The sequence below is a fragment of the Penicillium solitum genome (genome assembly GCF_028829755.1).
Source record: "Penicillium solitum strain IBT 25940 chromosome Unknown utg000003l_segment0_segment0, whole genome shotgun sequence".
Taxonomy (NCBI): domain Eukaryota; kingdom Fungi; phylum Ascomycota; class Eurotiomycetes; order Eurotiales; family Aspergillaceae; genus Penicillium; species Penicillium solitum.
This window is the reverse complement of record NW_027072123.1, coordinates 4,075,871-4,092,787: the sequence shown is the minus strand read 5'-3', so window position 1 is coordinate 4,092,787 and position 16,917 is coordinate 4,075,871. Positions and strand designations below refer to the sequence as shown.

The 16,917-nt window shown below is 46.5% G+C and overlaps 10 protein-coding genes across 10 annotated transcripts; 3 read left to right on the top strand and 7 right to left on the bottom strand.

Moving 5' to 3' along the window:
- Positions 1 to 318: 318 nt before the first annotated feature.
- N7455_005477 (uncharacterized protein) lies at positions 319 to 1,283 on the top strand (the record flags this gene model as incomplete). Its single annotated transcript, XM_065605046.1, has 3 exons — positions 319 to 1,013; positions 1,081 to 1,176; positions 1,262 to 1,283. The coding sequence occupies 3 exons, from the start codon at positions 319 to 321 to the stop codon at positions 1,281 to 1,283; spliced, it is 813 nt and encodes a 270-aa protein (XP_065461946.1).
- Positions 1,284 to 2,045: 762 nt separating this feature from the next.
- On the top strand, positions 2,046 to 3,729 carry N7455_005476 (uncharacterized protein; the record flags this gene model as incomplete). Its single annotated transcript, XM_040957193.2, has 6 exons — positions 2,046 to 2,180; positions 2,241 to 2,443; positions 2,502 to 2,612; positions 2,683 to 2,971; positions 3,114 to 3,191; positions 3,253 to 3,729. The coding sequence occupies 6 exons, from the start codon at positions 2,046 to 2,048 to the stop codon at positions 3,727 to 3,729; spliced, it is 1,293 nt and encodes a 430-aa protein (XP_040812359.2).
- A 675-nt stretch (positions 3,730 to 4,404) lies between these two features.
- Positions 4,405 to 5,477, bottom strand: N7455_005475 (RNA recognition motif domain-containing protein; the record flags this gene model as incomplete). Its single annotated transcript, XM_040957061.2, has 4 exons — positions 4,405 to 4,656; positions 4,716 to 5,129; positions 5,212 to 5,372; positions 5,432 to 5,477. The coding sequence occupies 4 exons, from the start codon at positions 5,475 to 5,477 to the stop codon at positions 4,405 to 4,407; spliced, it is 873 nt and encodes a 290-aa protein (XP_040812466.2).
- Positions 5,478 to 5,914: 437 nt separating this feature from the next.
- Positions 5,915 to 7,372, bottom strand: N7455_005474 (CDC2/CDK family serine/threonine-protein kinase; the record flags this gene model as incomplete). Its single annotated transcript, XM_040957076.2, has 2 exons — positions 5,915 to 6,779; positions 6,840 to 7,372. The coding sequence occupies 2 exons, from the start codon at positions 7,370 to 7,372 to the stop codon at positions 5,915 to 5,917; spliced, it is 1,398 nt and encodes a 465-aa protein (XP_040812502.2).
- A 255-nt stretch (positions 7,373 to 7,627) lies between these two features.
- On the top strand, positions 7,628 to 8,574 carry N7455_005473 (copper chaperone CCS1; the record flags this gene model as incomplete). The annotated part of the gene is made up of 4 exons (XM_040957105.2): positions 7,628 to 7,645; positions 7,708 to 7,780; positions 7,838 to 7,972; positions 8,048 to 8,574. The coding sequence occupies 4 exons, from the start codon at positions 7,628 to 7,630 to the stop codon at positions 8,572 to 8,574; spliced, it is 753 nt and encodes a 250-aa protein (XP_040812501.1).
- Positions 8,575 to 9,123: 549 nt separating this feature from the next.
- Positions 9,124 to 9,477, bottom strand: N7455_005472 (uncharacterized protein; the record flags this gene model as incomplete). Its single annotated transcript, XM_065605045.1, has 1 exon — positions 9,124 to 9,477. The coding sequence occupies one exon, from the start codon at positions 9,475 to 9,477 to the stop codon at positions 9,124 to 9,126; it is 354 nt and encodes a 117-aa protein (XP_065461945.1).
- A 61-nt stretch (positions 9,478 to 9,538) lies between these two features.
- N7455_005471 (uncharacterized protein) lies at positions 9,539 to 11,035 on the bottom strand (the record flags this gene model as incomplete). The annotated part of the gene is made up of 2 exons (XM_065605044.1): positions 9,539 to 10,877; positions 10,938 to 11,035. The coding sequence occupies 2 exons, from the start codon at positions 11,033 to 11,035 to the stop codon at positions 9,539 to 9,541; spliced, it is 1,437 nt and encodes a 478-aa protein (XP_065461944.1).
- A 1,141-nt stretch (positions 11,036 to 12,176) lies between these two features.
- N7455_005470 (uncharacterized protein) lies at positions 12,177 to 12,419 on the bottom strand (the record flags this gene model as incomplete). Its single annotated transcript, XM_065605043.1, has 1 exon — positions 12,177 to 12,419. The coding sequence occupies one exon, from the start codon at positions 12,417 to 12,419 to the stop codon at positions 12,177 to 12,179; it is 243 nt and encodes an 80-aa protein (XP_065461943.1).
- A 959-nt stretch (positions 12,420 to 13,378) lies between these two features.
- N7455_005469 (uncharacterized protein) lies at positions 13,379 to 15,207 on the bottom strand (the record flags this gene model as incomplete). The annotated part of the gene is made up of 6 exons (XM_065605042.1): positions 13,379 to 13,621; positions 13,703 to 14,083; positions 14,164 to 14,399; positions 14,456 to 14,607; positions 14,661 to 15,067; positions 15,130 to 15,207. The coding sequence occupies 6 exons, from the start codon at positions 15,205 to 15,207 to the stop codon at positions 13,379 to 13,381; spliced, it is 1,497 nt and encodes a 498-aa protein (XP_065461942.1).
- A 982-nt stretch (positions 15,208 to 16,189) lies between these two features.
- N7455_005468 (uncharacterized protein) lies at positions 16,190 to 16,384 on the bottom strand (the record flags this gene model as incomplete). Its single annotated transcript, XM_065605041.1, has 1 exon — positions 16,190 to 16,384. One exon carries the CDS (start codon positions 16,382 to 16,384, stop codon positions 16,190 to 16,192), a length of 195 nt encoding a protein of 64 aa, XP_065461941.1.
- Positions 16,385 to 16,917: the final 533 nt, after the last annotated feature.

Genomic DNA, 16,917 nt, shown 5'->3' with positions numbered 1-16,917 from the left:
TGTTGGCTTGGTTCAAGAGTGATTTACATCGTACAATGTTGCGCCCTTGGCGAAAAAAAAAGAACAGTGATGACTTTCCTTTTTCGTATCCTCCTTGCCCCATACTTGGACTGTCGGTCTGTGTTTAAAAGCCGGATACAGGCAAAATGAAACAAAATAGGGCCGAGGGTAGAGGTAGTATGAGTAATATAATTCTTCATTGATTTTGATTAACTTCTTTAGGATTCCACATGAGAAGTGTTAAACTAGATACAACATAAGACACCAAACCTTCCCATCTATAGCTGGAGCATTTTCAACTCATTGTCCTTTCCAACCATGCTGTCCCAAGTCCATCTTTGGCTTTTCATGCTGCTGTCCTCTTGGGCAGCAGCTTCTCCTGTTCTCGTCAATCCAACATCCCACCTACACGCGACATCTTACCCGTCATCTATTGAGAAACGGGGTGATGAAGCCATGGATTTCCCAGCCAGTGAATGTGGCTCTCCTTGTACGATCAGCTTTGAGCCAGTTACCACGGCATTGACTGTATCTGTTCCATCTCAGACTGTCTGGGTAGCGAGTATTACCAAGTCTGTATCCTTTGGATTTACCCCGGTCACCACGACCACGGTTTTCCAACCGAGTGCCCAGACATTTTCCAATGATGACCCAGCTGCCACTCCGACAATTACACTCCAACCATTGCAGTTGGGAAGCATTACGGTTTTCGGCAGTGAGGACATGGACATGGACATTGACGATGAAATGGACGTCGACCACCATGAGCAAATCATCCTACCGGTGGAATACATGATCATTGACGATGATCCAGTGGAGCATTCGAGCGCTAAATACAACCCGTATAACTTGGAAAACAATTGCGCCATCATCACCATGTCTTATTTGATGGGCATGTCATTGGATGAGTTCCTCAGCCATGTGGAATTGATGCAGCCGGGACCAACTCAACCTGGGGGCATGAGTACCAATCAGATTCAAGAATACCTCAGAGCCACTGGTCGCAGATACGCGTAAGTAGAAGATTTCCTTTGGCTACTCGTTTACTGACATTTGAAATAGACTCATACCATATGATAGCTATATCGCCGATATGAACTCAATGCTGGATTTCCTTCGTGTTAAAAAGCTTGGGGCCTGCTACTGCCGTGATGACTTCTCCGGGCATTGTGTTGTGTGGGAGAATGACGCTTTCTGGGATTTCCAAAGCTCAGATACCCCAGTACCCTACATCGAGGAGAACGGCGTCCCCGTCTCAAAGTACTTACGCTTGCGTGAAGTAGTGAACCCTACTACCGGACAAGGGGTTCGAGTGTTACCACACATCTTTGCCATTTATTAAACACAAGAATAGTGGGCCGCGTTTTCGGCCTCGTGACGCCTTTTTTCGTGGTCTTTCAAAGGTCTTCTTAGATATCCTCCTTAACAACTTCGTTAGATGTTCTCAAATGTTAATAGCTTCTTATATCCACCAGATAGTATTTTACCTATTGTAATATAAATTCTTTTTGTGTAAGTGGTGGCCGAAGGAGATTTCGGACAGAGAAAGAAACAAACGACAGTGCAGTGAAGACAGTCACAGGAATCTAAGCATGAAACAAGACACAGTAAATTTCAATATTAAGTCAATCAAAGAATGAAAAGTTGTTCCGCTGCTTTTGATTTCATTACTAAATTCATTGGCTGCTATCTATAGCACAGCCTTTTCTTTGTCTTTGAAGAGCTTCACTTCCTTTCTTATTTCACATTCTACCGTTGCTACCCTCAGCTCAAAGCATTTCTTTGTCCTTCCGCTCTCGCTTGTATGTCAATGCGCCTCGACTTCATGTCAAAATCCACGAGTTTTATCTGTTTTGCTCTGAAGCCGTCTACCGAGTTTGTCTTTGTTTGATAACAAACGAGAGTTGATGCCTCGAGTTATAAAAGCTGTCTGCTCTTCAAAAAATAGTATTTCTCTCTTCCACATCTCTCGTATTAGTTGGTACCAACCCACAACATTTTTCAATTCCCTCTTCATCAATAACTGAGCGTGGTGTTGATTCAAAATGCCCACCACTCGTCAGAAAAGAAAACCCGGTGATGTCCTTCTATCTGGTCTCCCCGAAGAAAAGCGACCCAGGAGTGAGAAGAGTGCTGATTCTACCTCCAGTCGTAAGCCCGCTGCAAAAAAAGGGAAAAAGGTATTGTATCCCCATGTCCCTTGTATCATGGAAATTACTTACAAATGATTGCTTGAAAAGAACCGAGATCCAAATCTGCCCTATGTTAAACTTGCAAACGACCTCCTCAGGCGCGGGGATGAACTACTCCTTTCTGGACCCTCTGCAACACTTGGTCAAATTACCGAGCCACCACGAGTATGGGGACCTCGTGACGAGCCAATAAACGATCCTACCCAGCTGCCTAAAGGATGGACTGCAAGCGAAACAGATCTAGCTCACGAGTAGGATTAATGCCACCTTTCTCTTTCTATTGAGTCTTTGCTGACATTTTCGTGGTAGTGATGTCGACGGCCAAATTACGAGATGTCTCAGACGCATCGACGAAAATATCATGCCTGATATTTTCGAGGACAGATTGAAAATGTACCAACAGATGAAGAAGGAACAGACGTAAGGAATCCCTGTATTCCATGTGTACTCTGTTTTTCTCATGACAATGACTAAACCCGCTCTTTTATAGAGACATGATCAAATCCGAGCCTGACGGTCTTAGCTGGGAAGTCGTTCAGCGCCTTGATTCTCTGAAGAAGATCCAAGCGAGTTTTGATGAGTTGGGAAATGACAATGGAAATACCCCCAACGTGAAAGCCATCATGGCTGCCTACCGTTCCGGGGACCTTGTCTGGGATGCAAATTCAGTCACTTACTGGGCACACGGGAAATTGATGGCCAGTGCGAAGCAAATGGATATGGATGAATTTCTCGCTTTTAGTAAGAAGTATGGCCCACATGGTGTTTGGGTAGAAGGAGTGAGTTGAGTTCGAATACAAGAAAGATCTGAGCCTTCATTCCCCCATTCATACGTAGACTTCTTGTTTTATCAAGTTAGTCCAACATGAAGACAATAGGCATATCCAACCTACACACAACCCCTAACATTGACCTTACTAGATGGACAACTACAAACCGGAACCGATGAACCTGTTCATCACTTTGCACCCAACCATGTGGGGGCACGCCATGCATGTGGTAAGACTTCCCAGGCGAAAAACCAAAAAAACAACCGAGAATGAATGCTAACATGAAACAGTTTGAGGTAGCGATCCGGAATCCCACTACTTGGAATACAAACACCTGGCAGCATACCATACATCTCACTGTTATGGAGGATACTGGTGCTTCGGCAATGAAGATATTCGAAGAGGATGGGTGCGCCCTTGAACGCACGAGTGGCGCCCGCCTGCCTGTCACTGCTACAACAAATATGTCCACAGCAGGTGGTCAGGTCCGGGCGGATACTGTAATATTGCAAGTCAACATGTTCCACAATGGTCAGGTTATGCTCCCTCGGTGGATTAACATTCGAGCATGTATAACCCGTCAATCCCGCAATAGTCCTCCGGCGGGTACACGGCTTGGTGGTATCTGGCTTCACCATATGTTATATTGTTTGTGTGCGCCTGATAACACTGGGGATATGCACGTGGGAACTGATCTCACTGAAATTTTGGGACAACTACCCCCTTGCATCCCTGCGTTCGCAAACCCACCACCTATATATAAATAACATTTAATCAACCGATTCTTATCGGGAATGTTTGATCATGTATGGGCAGTTGGAGATCGATTGCTGGTTATATATTCTCATGTTACTCGGTTACACTTGCGTATTTGTTTTTGTTTCTGTTTGTTTTGTCTTTCGTTTTGGTTTATATTGAGCTTCAGTTGCGTCACGTCCTTGTGCTTTTTGAATGTGTGAGAGGTGACTCGGTATATATCTCGTATATTTGAAACTCTTGAATTCGGGATTGTTCAAGATTGTTTACTGTTTTTATCGTTACTGCGAGGATTAAATCCTATAACTAGACTTGGGTTGGTACCTATAGTTTCACTTCTTCTTTTCTTTCGACGAAGGAGTAAATAAGCAACTAATCAAGGGGCGACAGGCAATACCGTAGCAGGGCTACGGGTTGATCTGCATATTAAAGAAGAATCTTCAATAAAACATTAATATTCTGTCTGATTTGTCCCGTTCGCCTCTATCTGCTGCAAAAAGTGTGCTCCGAATGCTAAAAAAAAATGTCCATAAGCTGCTGTGACCATATCATACATTTCATGAGAGTGCAAGAAGAAGAAGAAGAAGAAGCATGATCTCCACGACCATTTCACACAGTGCATACTATGTACTCCTTACACCAACAACGCTAGCCAACCTCAATTTCTCAGGCTCAAACTTGGATATTCAACGACGCCATTTCCGTTGGTTCTGGTTCTTCTGAGTATTCCGCGCCGGCGCATCGACCATCATTTCATCGCTGTAGAGGCCAGTCTGCGAGTCTCCTTGGTTATCAGATAGCAGGTCGTTCACATGGCCTGGGCCACGACGGGCTCGGAGTCGTTCCTGATCAGCTTGTGCTCGGAGGGCAGTGAAAGGATCTTGGTGGGTTGTGGCCCTCGCCGATTTAAGGGTCATTGTAAGAAGTCTCCCGTCAGCCTAGAAAGTTGTGTGTCAGCATCTACCGTGCGATATCATTAAGCAGGAACGGCATTTACCCTCTGATTGTGGAAATTGGCAACCACCAGCTCTGCAGCCGTCTTCTCTGCATATGCAAATTCCGCAACAACACTTGGCTGGCTTGCTACTATCTGGCAGCTGATCATGGGGCCTGTTATGGGCTCAAGGGCAGACTGGATATCGGCAGCTGTTGTCCCAGGCGCAAAGTTCCTTCCGACGACAATGAATGGGCCCGAGGCACCCTTAATGGTCATGTTGCTGCCACCGGATAGACGGCTGCTCTGTGCGAAGTTGCCGGATCGCGCGTTCACTTGGCTATTTTCGGGTTGGAAAGCTGCCCGGACCTGATCCGTATTCACGCGATCTTTCTTGCCAGCTTTGCCGCGTGTCCGAGGGTTGTTCGTGGTTGCGGGCTTGTTCTTGTTAGGTTGCACGGTCGCTGACGCGGAGCGCTAAATTTCGACACGAGAAATTGTCAGAGGTTTTTCTTCATTGGTGGTCGCATTGATGGTCGGATGGTGGAATCGTTCATACCTTGGCTACTCCGATCCTGCTAGCTAAGCTTCCAGGCTTTGCATTTTGTGCTTTGCTCTGCGCTTTCTTGCCAGCACCAGCGCCCGAGCCTGGCGCGCTTGACCTGCGGTTCTTTCCAAGGAGTTGGTTCGCGAGGTCCTCTTGCTTCTTCTTTTGACGGTCTGTGGAGGAAAACAGTCAGATCTTGCTAGGTGTCATGTCGGGTGGTTGGAGTGATTACCAGCCTGGATGATGGCGTCGAACGAGACGGGCTGTTTGGTCGCCATGGCAGAATGAATATAGATTAGACAAATTAAGAAAGGCAATTAAGAAAATAAGTAAGTCAGAATAAGTGAGGATATGTGACAATCGGTGGAGATGTTGAAGAAAAGAAGCTCCGGGAGCCGATCAGCTTTGGGGGCCAAGCTATCGACTCTTATCCACAGCTAACTCCTTGATTATGCATAGCCACATCTATAGCCATTGACGCCAAGGTTGTTTCTACTTTTCTATATTGTTCTATTGTAGATGTTTTCCTAAATATATTTTGAAATTTACCCGATTAAAAATCAAACGGGTACCTAAACCTGAATGTGAAGGTGAGAGGCACGGAGCATACCTCCGAAGTAGATTATATACATATTGTACAGCGTAGATTAACATAAATGCAGACAATAAAATAAAATCTGGTATTGTTTACTCTTGTAATGTGAATATAAAGCAATTATCCCAATCGAAGAGTAAATCCAGCCCCTGCTTCACCGGTATCTCCACCCGGAGCACCTCCAAAGACACCTGCAAAGTCCAGCTCGGGTGCTTCCTGGCCCCGTTTAGGAGCCTCAGGCGTGCGATGACGTCTCCGCTTCTCCATGCCAGCCTTAGAGGGAAAGGTCGGGAACATCTCTCGCGGTTTGGGCCGTGGATCTTCCTTGAAATATTTGTGATCGAGGCACTGTCTTGCCGTAGGACGGGAGGCCGGATTCAGCGCTAGCAATCCTGACATGAGACCCAAGCCCGCATTGGTCAGGTAAGGGAATCGAGAGCGAGGTAGTAGAGGCGGGTTGCCGGCCGAAGAAGGTGCCGATGTCGACGGGAGTCGCAAGCTCTTGGCGTTGGGCAATGAACGGAATCCAGGCCATGTTTCAGAGTTCGGTGGCCCGGTCAAGGCGAAGATCTTGGACACCTGGTCGACTTCATTCTTGCCCTGTAAGAGAGGCTCTTTGGTGAGAAGCTCGCCAAAGATACAGCCAATGCTCCACATGTCGATCTCCGTGCCGTACTTGTCGGCGCCGAGGAGCAGCTCCGGCGCTCGGTACCAGAGTGTCACAACCAGCTGGGTCAGCTTGGGAGGTGGATCGCCGAAGTAGCGGGCCATGCCAAAGTCGGCGATTTTGAGTTCGCCACGGTTGTTCATTAATAGGTTGGATGTCTTGAGGTCGCGATGCATGATCCACTGTGAATGTAGGAACTCAAGTCCCCCAACCACCTGTAGCAAGACGGTTTTGATCTCCGAAGGAAGGAAGGGCTCGCGCATCTCGTCGAGTAGGGCTTTGAGGTCGTGTTCGTGGAAATCCATCACCAGGAATACACTGTTGGAACCAATTGATTAGCATATGTAAATGATATAGAGTCGATCACGGAGAACTCACTCGTCCATTTTATTGCCCATGACTACTTCGCGTAGGTACACGACGTTTTGATGTCGCGCCTCCAGCAGCGTTTGGATTTCCCGAAGCCCAGTGACTGGGAACCCGTCCGGCGAGTTATCCAGTTTCAGCTTCTTCAGCGCGACAATTTCTCCCGTGGAAATGTCCTTTGCACGTGAAACCCATCCATATGAGCCCTCCTCAATGTGATTCAATCTTTCGAAGTTATCCACATGCCTGCAGGGGCCCCATTCTCCAGCCGGGAAGCGTAGTAAGGTCGACTGCTTTCTCTGTTCCTTCTGGATATTCACCACTTCGGCATCGTTTGGATGGGTGTCGGGGTCGTTGGAGAGTCTTCGCCGTTTTGTCGGGGGACCTAGCTCGCCATTGGCTGGAGCATCCCGAGCTTGAGCTTTGCTGGCATCTTCCAGTCGCTGTTTCTCCGCTTTAGCGCGTTTTTTCTGTTCTTTGTCGCGTTTTTGTTGCGCGATAATTGCCTCTGTTTCTGGGTCCTCATTCGCCCATCGGGATGACATTTTTCGTGGGGGAAGGTTGAAAGGGAGAGAAGTTCGGGAATGACGTTTCGTCAGAAGCCGAGTTCCTTCGATTTGAAATCCAACGCCCCCACCTTGAATTTGTATAGCACATTGCACGTTCTTTATTCTAAACCTTTGGATCTTTTCTCTTCTGAGATATTATCTTTCTCTCTTTCTCTCTACATCCTTCACTTTTAGTTGTGCACATACTCCTATACTTCCCACCGGTGTCGGATCTACTGTCTCTTCCCCGCCATGATTGAACCATTCCAGGTCAGCCTATCTGAGTACCGTGACTCACAAACTCCCAATACTAATGCGGTTTTCGTGTCTAGACAACCTTCTCGGTCCCAATGACCTGTGAAGGCTGCGTGAAGTCTATCTCCAACTCTCTGCACAGTTTAGAAGGTAGTCATCTCCCGGAAACAGCCCAAACCCACCTTTATCAAGCTGACCCCGCGACAGGAATCAATAAAGTTGAGGCAAACCTCAAAGACCAGCTAGTCTTCATCGAAGGCACCGCCCCTCCCAGCTCCATCGTGACCGCAATCGAAAGCACCGGCCGTGATGCCATCCTGCGCGGCAGCGGAACTACAAACAGTACGGAATTCCCGGCCCCTAATGACTATTCCACGCGACACACATAAGCAATGGGAACTAATACACACTGAATAGGTTCCGCCGTCTGCATCCTTGAAACACACTCAACGAGCGTCTCAAACAATATCCGCGGTCTCGCGCGCATGGTCCAGGTCTCCTCAAACATGACCCTCATCGACCTGACAATCAACGGCCTTGCGCCGGGAAAATACTGGACAACTATTCGAGTAGCAGGAGATATCTCCCGGGGCGCTGAGTCCACCGGTGGTATCTGGGAGTCTCTGAAGACCAAGGTGCTTGGCGCTGATGCTGCCGCCCCGGCCGAGGAGTGCCGGGGCATTCTCGGCACCGTGGATGTTGACAATAAAGGCAAGGGCAGTGTTTTCTTGGATAGACCCGTTGCCATTTGGGAACTTATTGGTCGGAGTATGGTTGTTTCGAAGGGAACGGAGGGTCCTTTCAAGCGCGAGGATGAGAATACCCTTGTTGGTGTTATTGCGCGCAGTGCGGGCGTGTGGGATAATGATAAGATGGTTTGCTCGTGTTCGGGTAAGAATGTCTGGCAGGAGAGACAGGAGCAGGTTGTCTTGGGTATGGCTTAAGTGAGTTCTGGTGTTGACTTTAGCAAGAGTGGTGTTGAATGTTGGCGATGATACCACTCTTTGAACATGTAACCAGATCAATTACCAAGTGATATACGTAGTTCCGAATATGTGATACCACGAAGAATAAATGCGATTATGAATGACGGAAGTTTTGCTTTGCCTTCAGTAAGATATCACGCAAACCTTGGAACAAACTGCTTGCATTGTGTCCATAATCTGTATCTCTCCTTATTTGTGACGTTCTTTTACTATTGAATCCATTTGCTAAGTAAGGTACCTGGATAAAGTCATAGATGGAGTACTTCTGTTCACAATCGAACCCCATCTTTGTGACTAGGTATACATCTACAGTTGATTATACAACATTAATACAAAGACCACAGAAGAGGTATATAGAAAGAACATTAAAAGGGAGAACAAACTGCTATTGTGAAAACATCATTCAGGTTCTGCTAAGGGTAGGTAATAATACAGTGTGGCCAAAGGGGACGGACGGGCAGTCCCTTTGGCTAGGCCATTTCCATGAAAAAGTATCAAAGAAGAATTTCACCAAAACTGTCTTGGATGAACAATTCCAGGGTAAAACTCGTCGTCCGTATCATCTTCCACAAAGTCCAATCCTGCACTGGGAATGCCATCAGATATGAGCGGTAGGGACAGGATCCCCGGAGAGATCAGCCCAGTTAGTTGTTGAGGTGCTCTAGTGGTACCACAGTTGCTGGTGGTATGCTGTGCAGATTTTACTGGTTGATTGCCTCTGTCGGGATACTGGCTGCTTGTTTTGCCGTCAACAAGGAAATACCCATTTCCATCCTCCACTGGGCTTGGGAAAAGAAGTTCAGAGTCGATGGGGGACCAAGGGGACCATGTATCGTTCGTCATTGATTCCATCGAAGTCATTTCAGTTGATGTGAGATCTCGCGATGTGGTATCAGCGGGTGTGGAACGGCTTGAATAATCTTCAACACTTGACCGCTGTGTGGCTGCTCTTTCGGAGATAGACGACCGTATTTCGCGAAAGTTCCGGTTGGAGACGGAACTGAGGGGGATTGGGATAGGAAAATGGTTGCATCTCTTCAGAGCGGGTGATCGGGGTTAGTGGGGGTACCAAAGGTATGAGACCTTCATCATCTTCGTCATATGGAGGCAGGTTGTTGTATGTATCACCCTGAAGCACAATGCATTTGAGTGGGTTTTGGGAAGCGCACGGGGTTTCTTCTTGTTCATTGAGCCTGGGACTGTTTTCACTTAGATTGGGACTGTGCTGGCCGAGGCTAGAAAGGTGTTGACTTGGGCTGGAACTGTGTTGACTGGTGTTGGGGCTTTGTGTACTGGGGTTGGGAGTGTGTTGACTAGGGCTGGGACTATCATGTTGTTTTGCCCACTGGTGCAGCGCCTCATGATATATTGCTGGAAATGCAAATCGAACTTCGGCGGAGCACTGTCTCGAGATGGGGGCTGAACTTGGTTGATCATCACTGATTTCTGTATCCGAACTTGCATGACTGATATTTTGCTGCTGAAGATTTGTTGCTTGGTGCTCTTCACAAATTGACTCTGACAGGTCGTAGGCGGACATTTTAATCTTCCCATCAGTAGAGATTGCAACGCCCCATGCTTGTTGTATCAAATGGTTCTCTGTCGATGGCGTGGTGTGAGTAAAGTGATCTTCAGAATCCATATTTGCCCCCAACTCTGCAGTTTCACCAAATTGGAAGTCAAGATCATGGTCGGTGGCTAGTGTACAAGTCGAGTTTACCCCCGAATTACTTACAGCTCGGCTGGGTTGGTAAAATATGGGCGTAGATGCAGATCCGGGAAATGTTGCGAACGAGTCAGGTATCGAACCCAGAGACCTGACGCGGATAAGAGACACCACCTCAGTACTGGACGATGGCGAAGGCGGTGGAATATGCATGCGAGATAGTTCGGCGCCGAAGTTAACGTCCTCCTGTGTATCCGAAGTGTACGCCCCGGATGAAATTCCATAGCGTTGTCTTTCGTGTCTCAGAGCAACGGGGCTAACAAACCCTTTCTCAGGGCTTTCTTCTTCACTTGAACGGTGGCTAAGCCCTGATCGCAGCGCCAATAAACCTGACCGTGCTTTGTGGAGAGTTCGTTTCGAGACGGATTGGATCCATTCCTTTGGATTGTGCGATTCCGAAGCCAAACTCTGTTGCTTCTTCGGATGCCACCACGAGGTCGATATCTCTGGATTGTGGCGAGGATCTAGGGGATTAAAGACAGGGTAATGAATCCTTTCTTGGCAAGTTGGCTCTTCCTGCACTGGATCAGGTATGCTGCTGTCTTGGTTAGCAGGACATCTCTTTCATCTTTTTGGATTCTTTGTATGCAATTACCTAGGTCTCGTGCTTGCCCGGGACCGAAAGACTGATGATAGCGAGAATACATGGCGACGTATGGTGTCTGAGCCTGTCTGTTGGTTGACAGGACTCATTTTGTTCAGATTGCTTTGTGACGTCTATCCAACCATTCGAATCATCAATGAGATAAAGGAAGCATGTGAATGATCAGCAAATATAGATACCGATTATCCCAGCGCGTGAATATGTGACGTAAAACAAAAAAAAGAAAAGAAAACAACAATGCTGGAGGTCTGGTTAAGATCAGGAGATTAAAATCGAAGGGACGCGTGATCAAGATCTAGTCGAGCTTGATCGTTCTTGCCCTCGAGCTCCATGCTCTCCGCCTTTTGTCGATTGTATACGTTAAAATATTGAATATTAAAATATTCCAAGGTTGTAGGTTTACATTACTTAGCCAGAGACGATCGGCCGTATTGGATTTCCCAAGTATTTTGATGAAATTGTGAGGAGTCAATAGGGGAAGAAAACTATAGCCTATAACTTTCTATATACGAGGAGCATTAGAGCTAGGGTTGGTCATGGCAACGTGACTGAACGCGCGGCGGCAAGCGAGACAACGATATCCATGCCCAGGTGGATATGGCAACAGCGACATCAGCAGAGCCTCATCAGCCTTACCGGATACCGAACCAGAGTCTGGCTCCAAGCAATGGAAGATCAAATATCCTAAATATGTAACGTTCTTGCAACAGTGAGCCCAAAATTTCCAGACATATGATTCTTTTCTTGCAACATTGAATATCAAGTTCTATACATCATTCATATCTAGTTTTCTGTCACTCCTAGAACAATTGTTGTGATTCCTCGAGCCCGGCACATTTGCTACCTCCATAGAGACCATACAACCATGAAGCCTTTTGCACCATACAAATGCAATAATCTCCATTTTTTTAATGTGGTGACAAGCTCTCTCTCGCCATGTATAAAAATGAAGCTTTTGAACCACCTCGAAGGAATGAGAAGCATGAATTTGCATGGGATAAAAAGTTTCATTTTTACACATGCGAGGAAAGAACCTCGGAGAGCTTGTGAACCACCTTGAAAAATGCATTTGTTGGTGTAAAAAGAAACTACGATACCTTTCTTATTAAGGAAATAGTACCTAGGTAATTCAGGTATTTTGATTCTTCCGCCGGTCTTAATTCAGACATCTAGGCTAGAATGAAGCACGAAAGCACTACTGCTACCTACATGAGGATTTGGCACTGGCATCTATGCCTCTGCGTACCTTGTCAAAGTATCAATGGAATGATCTGAAGTAATTTTCTCCATCTGAGAGCTGTAATTTGCTATCCATTCTAGGAGTCGGGCAGGTGGACTTGCTCCAACCAGTTCTCGTTCCTGCACTTTGGCATTAAACTCAGAGTATTGATCGCGCATGGCATTCAACGTGGAGTCAAGGCTCGCAAGTGTAACATCTCTGTCCATACGAGCCAGGCATTCAATTGAAACCATCTTGTTCAGAGGCCGAGTGGGACATGACCCAAAATGATCGAGGTCTGATATCACCGCCGGGATATTTCGTTTTGCTCATGTTCCCACATTGGAAGATTGAGATAACATTTAGATTGTAGCGGCGCATAATGGCTTCGATCTCTGGGTAAAGTGGACGGATGTTCTGTTCTAGAGTAGGCATAGTCTCTATTTTTACCGGCAGAGGAAGAGGGCTGATAATGCTGACAGATCGATAGAGGTCAGAGGAGTGCATGTACTGCTCCAGGCTTATGTCGACCTCCGACTCTTCGGATTCACGAAGATGACGACGCCTTTTTCGGGGCGACAATGGGGGGTTTAGGATTAATAGTTGGTCGTACTATTATAAACTTGAAATTAGTCTACTAAATTGAATTAATTATATAGGCAAAGGTTATATGTAGACAAGTCTCTTATATAGAATATGCTTTTTTTACTGCCCTCGTGTATATCTAAAAAGCATATAAAATGACATCTAAAAAGAACCTAACAAGGCCATATAAGCGGCTGATTATAATTCTTGTCTTGTTGTATATGCCTCCGGCGATGAAAGAAGCGGCGAGGTAATATCCAATGAGAGAGTTGTAAACTAGTGGCATATTAGTCGTATTCGTACTTCTTCCATTAATCTCGGGCTTTGAGTCTAGGTCTATAGCTCGAAAGTGGTGGGGGAGAAGCCCCCCTTATCCCCTTACCCTTATAACTAAACAGTATAAATATACTAATTTCTTATAATTATATACATAATATAGAAACTCTTAATAATTTTAAATATTTAAATTATATCGCTTACTCGGAATTAGTTAAATTTTAATAGATAAAATCTTTAGAACTTTTGGTCTATTCTTCTACCCAGTGTTGGTGTGCTCGGCACAATTAGGGAAGCGGGCGACACCCCACCACGAGTAGGCTGCCGCCTGTGGTAACATATAGATAACTAGCTAAACTACATATCGAAAGTACGGGCTCCGATCACCGAGTTTCAACAGCTCTTCGTCACTGTACCGTCCCTCAATCTCTGAAGGATCAAGTCCATCCCGCTCTGCATTTGCAGAGGCATACGCATAACGAAGTATCAATGTACTAATGATAGCAGCAACAACAATAAACATGCACATCCCGTATCCGAGCCAGTAATGGGGCTTTTGGCTTGTAAGAAAGATGTTGGAGCCCACTGCGCCTCCCTATTTTCCCATAATTCAAGCCAAATCAGTTTTCTTTTCTTTTTCTTTCCCCTGATGAAGGAGGTTGTGGAGCTCACTTACCAAATTGCCAATCGACATGAACAGTGCCATCCCAATTCCCCTTTTCCAGGACGGGGCGAGATTATTCCCTATCCATGAGACAGCACCGATCAGTGGGGGATAAACCCCAGCCGGAATACAGAAAAGGAATGCATAGGTGAGCCCCGGGAGACGGGGATGCGGGATCGCCAGTAACCCGATCAGTCCGACGAGAGCGATAAAGTAAGGAACGACGATCCACAGCCAACGTGATTGACTTTTATCGGAGAGGCGGCTAAAAATAATTGTAGAACAGACGCAGAGGAAGTAGATGGGCACTGTAAGAAGCTGGGCTTCGGAGGCCGTGTATCCGAGCCCGTGTATAATCGTGGGGGCGGAGTATGTGAACCCATAAACGCAGATCTGGGGAAAATATACGATGTTAGTAGAGGCAAATGTGAATTCGGAAATGTCCCTCAGGGATGAGGTTGCGTAGTACGTACCGTGTTGCTCCAGAATATCACAACAGCCACGTAGATTTTCCATTCGGATAGGGCAGAAGTCAAATACACCCATTCGAAGTTCTCGTTGGTTCCGACTCTCCCTGAGCTAGTGCCGGTATCTTGTTCTAGCCTCTGCATTAGGGTATCCATTTCATTACCCGAAAGAAACGACGCTGTTTGGGGACTATCGGGAAGAGCCCAGTAGCATCCAAATCCAGTTAAGACGGTCACTATGCCTAGAGATTACAAGGAGTCAAAGGGTATCCAACTGCTGAAAAGGAAGCTTTCTTACCCTCTAGGACAAAGATCCATCGCCACCCACTTAGGCCGCCAATCCCATCCATTTTTTGAAGTGCAAATGCTAAAAGTCCAGAGAAAGCACCAGATAATGACGCCGCCGTATAGAATATGCTCATTCTAGTTTGGATCTCGAATCGCTGGTACCTATTGCTTGTTAGGAAAGGAAAGACACAAGATCATGATTGGAAGATACGTGCCAGCAAGTTAGGAGATATGTTGCAGCAGGAAAGAATCCACTTTCAAATAAACCAAGAAGCGTCCTAGTCACAATGAGATGGTGGTAGTTTTGGACAATACCCTGCAGCGTCATAACTGTTCCCCAGCATATCAGCAAGAAAGAGATCCAGATCGAGGGCCGGACGACTTTCAGGACGATGTTACTGGGCACCTCGAATACTGAGTACGGGAAGAAGAAGACTGTAAGGGCAATGTTGTATTGCGTGCCCGTGAGATTCAGCTCATCGCTCATACCGGCCACATTTGCATTTCCAATATTGCCACGATCGAGGAAGCATATGAGGTACAAGAAAGTTAGCACTGGCAGGAGCCTTTTGTCGACTTTGCGCACGATCTTTTTCATCTCATCGTCAACCTGGCTTCGGTCCTACTCGAACTAAGTGAGCCTAGGGTTTAATATTAGAGAACTTGGTCAAAGCTGGGGCCTACCCTCAGAGGTACTTCCAGGTCGGCTTTGTGGGTGCTCTCCAGATCATCGTAGTTTGTCTCGGCCTTCATTGCCGCCATGGTAACCGATGATACTGTATTATGCAATGAGGGAATATGTCGAGTTTTGGAGGTAGAAAGTGCAGAACTCTATCAATTAACTGTTGAGAAGGTTTCGGCCTACTAGAAAGAGCACCATCAAAGCATCAATAAATAGCTGGACAGTATATATGGGGATACTTCTCAGGTCCCATATCTACCGCATAAATACCCCGCATATACCCCAAATTTTGGAATTTTAAGAAAGAAAGTTAATGCCGTGGGGGTGATAGCTCCTTGGCGTTACGGGGTAAAGGTATGTATTATCTAGGCACAAAGCGTGGATAGATGAAGTGTACCATTCCAGGGTATGCACTAGGATCGGACTGCAGTCGTCCTGCAGTCATTGTGTGCATCTAGGTAATTGGTGGCAGAACAGCCTTGCTCTATACTTTGGATATTTGACATGAATCGTGACCCTCACAGATTACCTCAAATACCTGATATCCTTCATTACATTCTTTGCCTACTCGGCATCATGCGCTAATAATACCTCGGAATACCAAACACAGAAAGCGGCTTGCGTATCCCCTTGATAATTTCCATCTCCTAGTGACAATCAACATGTATAGAGCATCTACCCATTCCACAACCTCCCGTTCTCCAGTCAAGATGCGGCGATCATGGAAAGCATCTCCCGCAAGATAGATGTACTGGGGCAGATTGCCACTAACACGACTGAGTAAATTAAGATATCCCGGAAGATACCCAGGAGCATCCACAAGCAGTAAGCTCCCATCAGGAAATAGGTCCATCATGTGCGGTAAATGACCTAGTTGTTTCCAAGAGTCTTTTGCACATGCCACATGCAGTAACAGAAACGTTGTAAGATCTTAGTCAGTTGTGTCTACTCGGTTATTCTAGGAGAACACAACTCTATCGCGTGGTCTAGGAGTAGGAGACCGCCCTCGAAGTGGAAATCGCCGTTGGAGTAGGGAGAGTTGGCATACATCCATGGTATGTTTTAGTCAGCGAACAATCTCGTCGATATGGTAACATACCATGGATATCCAGGTATAAACTCCTCTGGGAATCCTAAGACATTGGCCCCATTTTTTGCCGCATTGTCAATTATGGAGATGACTTTCTGTACACCTCCCTCAAGGTCGTTCCAAACGGGCTCGGCCTGGACAGCAGCGACACGGACTTGTTGACCCATTTTAATATTCGTAACAATACTGAAGTAGAGGGCGATGGGGATGTAGTTAGAGGATGGTGATGCACCCAAAATAGCCTAGTTCCACCGACGATTTTATAACTCTATCGAAGATAAGAGCCAGGAAGCGGGTTAGCAGTATCCAAAGCGTATGGGGAGTTTCTTTTAATTTTCCCCGCACCCCTGTGTGAGTATTATCCTGACTGTCAGTCAAACGGAATGATACTGGCTACAAAAGCTCCTAACCTGGGGTTGGCGTCTCGGCATTTTGGCGAAGGCGAGAAGGCAGCCCAATCCGATTTGAGGGGAAATTATCCCGAAATGTTCTCAAGCAGCCTTCGTCTAGTATTAACTGTTATTTCTGCTATTGCTGAAGCTTCTGCTGTTGCTATGCCATAATTTAGTTGAGCACCCCCTGTACCTCTAATTATTAGACTTCCGCAAAGCCCACAAATGGGCCCCCACCCCAGGCCCAAAGCCCAACCCGCAGTGGGCTATGGGCCTAACCTCTATAACAACCATCTATTGCCATGTGC